The sequence below is a fragment of the Symsagittifera roscoffensis genome, chromosome 9, assembly GCF_963678635.1.
Source record: "Symsagittifera roscoffensis chromosome 9, txSymRosc1.1, whole genome shotgun sequence".
Taxonomy (NCBI): domain Eukaryota; kingdom Metazoa; phylum Xenacoelomorpha; order Acoela; family Convolutidae; genus Symsagittifera; species Symsagittifera roscoffensis.
The window spans coordinates 25,070,339-25,072,102 of record NC_087070.1 but is presented as its reverse complement, the minus strand read 5'-3'; the positions used below and the strand labels follow the sequence as shown (position 1 = coordinate 25,072,102).

General features: G+C 50.1%; 1 protein-coding gene across 1 annotated transcript; it reads right to left on the bottom strand.

Moving 5' to 3' along the window:
• Nucleotides 1-557: 557 nt before the first annotated feature.
• Nucleotides 558-1,292, bottom strand: LOC134854777 (uncharacterized). The gene has a single exon (XM_063871133.1). The coding sequence runs from the start codon at nt 1,290-1,292 to the stop codon at nt 558-560; it is 735 nt and encodes a 244-aa protein (XP_063727203.1).
• Between the last annotated feature and the right edge of the window lie 472 nt (nt 1,293-1,764).

Below are 1,764 nucleotides of genomic sequence, written 5' to 3'. Positions count from 1 at the left end.
CTTTAGCTCGCTTCGCATTCTGGGTAGCACATAGTGCACTTACATCGCTGGTTGAATGACCTTTGTCGATCTCAATCTCGTCTACCAGTTGTTCCAGGTTCCCCACATCCTTCGTGTTGTTGTGACCCAGCTGTTGATGCAACCACTCAATGGTCACTGCTTTGTTTGCCACGTCAGTTGATGGTGTGTTGAAACCCTTCAGTATGAACAAGTGGTTCTCCCGCATCAATGGTAGCTTTGTCCCATCCGTTACCTTGATCCACGCCTCGTCTTTGTTGCAACTGCTCCGTTGGTGTTCAGGTTGCTGACTGTCACCAGGTTGTGACTGTAGCTGGGTACGTAAGATGCATCCTTCAGCTTCAAGTGTCGCTCTCGCCCGGCACTATCGTCCACCCAGAACTCCGCTGTTCCATGCCCGTCGATCCTCGACCGGCTGCTGTTCGCGTTGCCCTCCACACCAACTCGGATTGTGTCCAGATCCGAAAAAGGCTCGCTGTTCTTCAGCATATATCCGGTACATCCGGAATATGATCGCAACTGCTCGTTGTTCCGCGACGTCAGTTCAGAATCCCGCATCGTCTCGTCTCGAACCCGGTTGTCTTCCGCCATGAAACTGAACCAGAATGGATCCTGGTTGAAGCTGGTTGCGATGTTGCTCCTTTACCACCGCTCGTTCCTCCACCATGCTTCTGCCAGCACTTGTCATCGGTGTGACCCATCTTGTTGCAGTGTCTACGCTTCGGGTTCTGCTTCGTCGATCGACACTCCTTCGCCATGTGTCCCTGCTTCCCGCAATTGTAGCACTTGATCGATGGCTCCTTTGCTTGTCTGCAGTCCGCATTGGTGTGATCGGATCGCTTGCAGTTTGAACACTTCGGTTTGTTCTCACCACCGCTCCTGTTGTTCGCGAAGCTTACCAGATCCAGCTTCACCGCCTGGTATTCTTTCTCCTCGCCATGGTTGAGCAGCGTCACAATGTTGTCGTACTCCCTCGGCAGACCCTTCTGTACGATCGCCTTGATCATCGCGTCGGACATGTGTCCGCCCACTTCATGGAGATCCATCTGCATTTCCTCTGCTCGCATCAGGTAGTTCGTCTTCGCCTCGTTCGACTCCTTCTTGATGCCCGTCAACCGCGTCATCAACTTTTGTATCCGATGCCTCTCCAAATTCCGGTACTGTTGTACCAGAGCCTTCCACGCTGCAACACCGTTCGGTTTGTGAGATTGGACGAATGAGATTGACTGCCGGTCCAGACACAGCACCAACTCGCACCACACTTGACACCGCATGTTGTCTCGAGCCGCTTCTGCATCCTCCCGCGCCTGCGTTTCCTCAGCCAGCTCCTCTGGTTTGATCGCCGGTGTACATCCTCAAACTGCTCCATGAATGTCATGAAGCCCTTCTCTTTTCCAGAAAACATCAGCTTTTCGTATTTTGCACGCGCCATCGTCGTGCTCGCTCGTCAAGGTCGCGTTACAAAATTAACGTCGAACGCTAAGATCGAATATCGAACTTAGTCAAGTTTGATTGTTTCTACGACTTGAACTGTCTCGTTTTGTCAACCGTTTGCCTAGTTCCCCGATGCCTGATCTGTGTCCGGTGTGCCACGTTACTCCAAGCAATGTACTGATATTTTAGTGGTTAAACAAACGTTAAATTTGCATCATGAAACAACTTCATTGTAGAAATGAAAAAATTAAAAAGTTGATTTGAAAAGGTTTAAAATCAAACATTTCTCTCATTTTGCAGATAAGTTAATGT

Coding starts and splice junctions, on each gene's coding strand:
- LOC134854777 (XM_063871133.1), bottom strand. CDS start 1,292: ATGCGGTGTCAAGTGTGGTGCGAGTTGGTGCTGTGTCTGGACCGGCAG.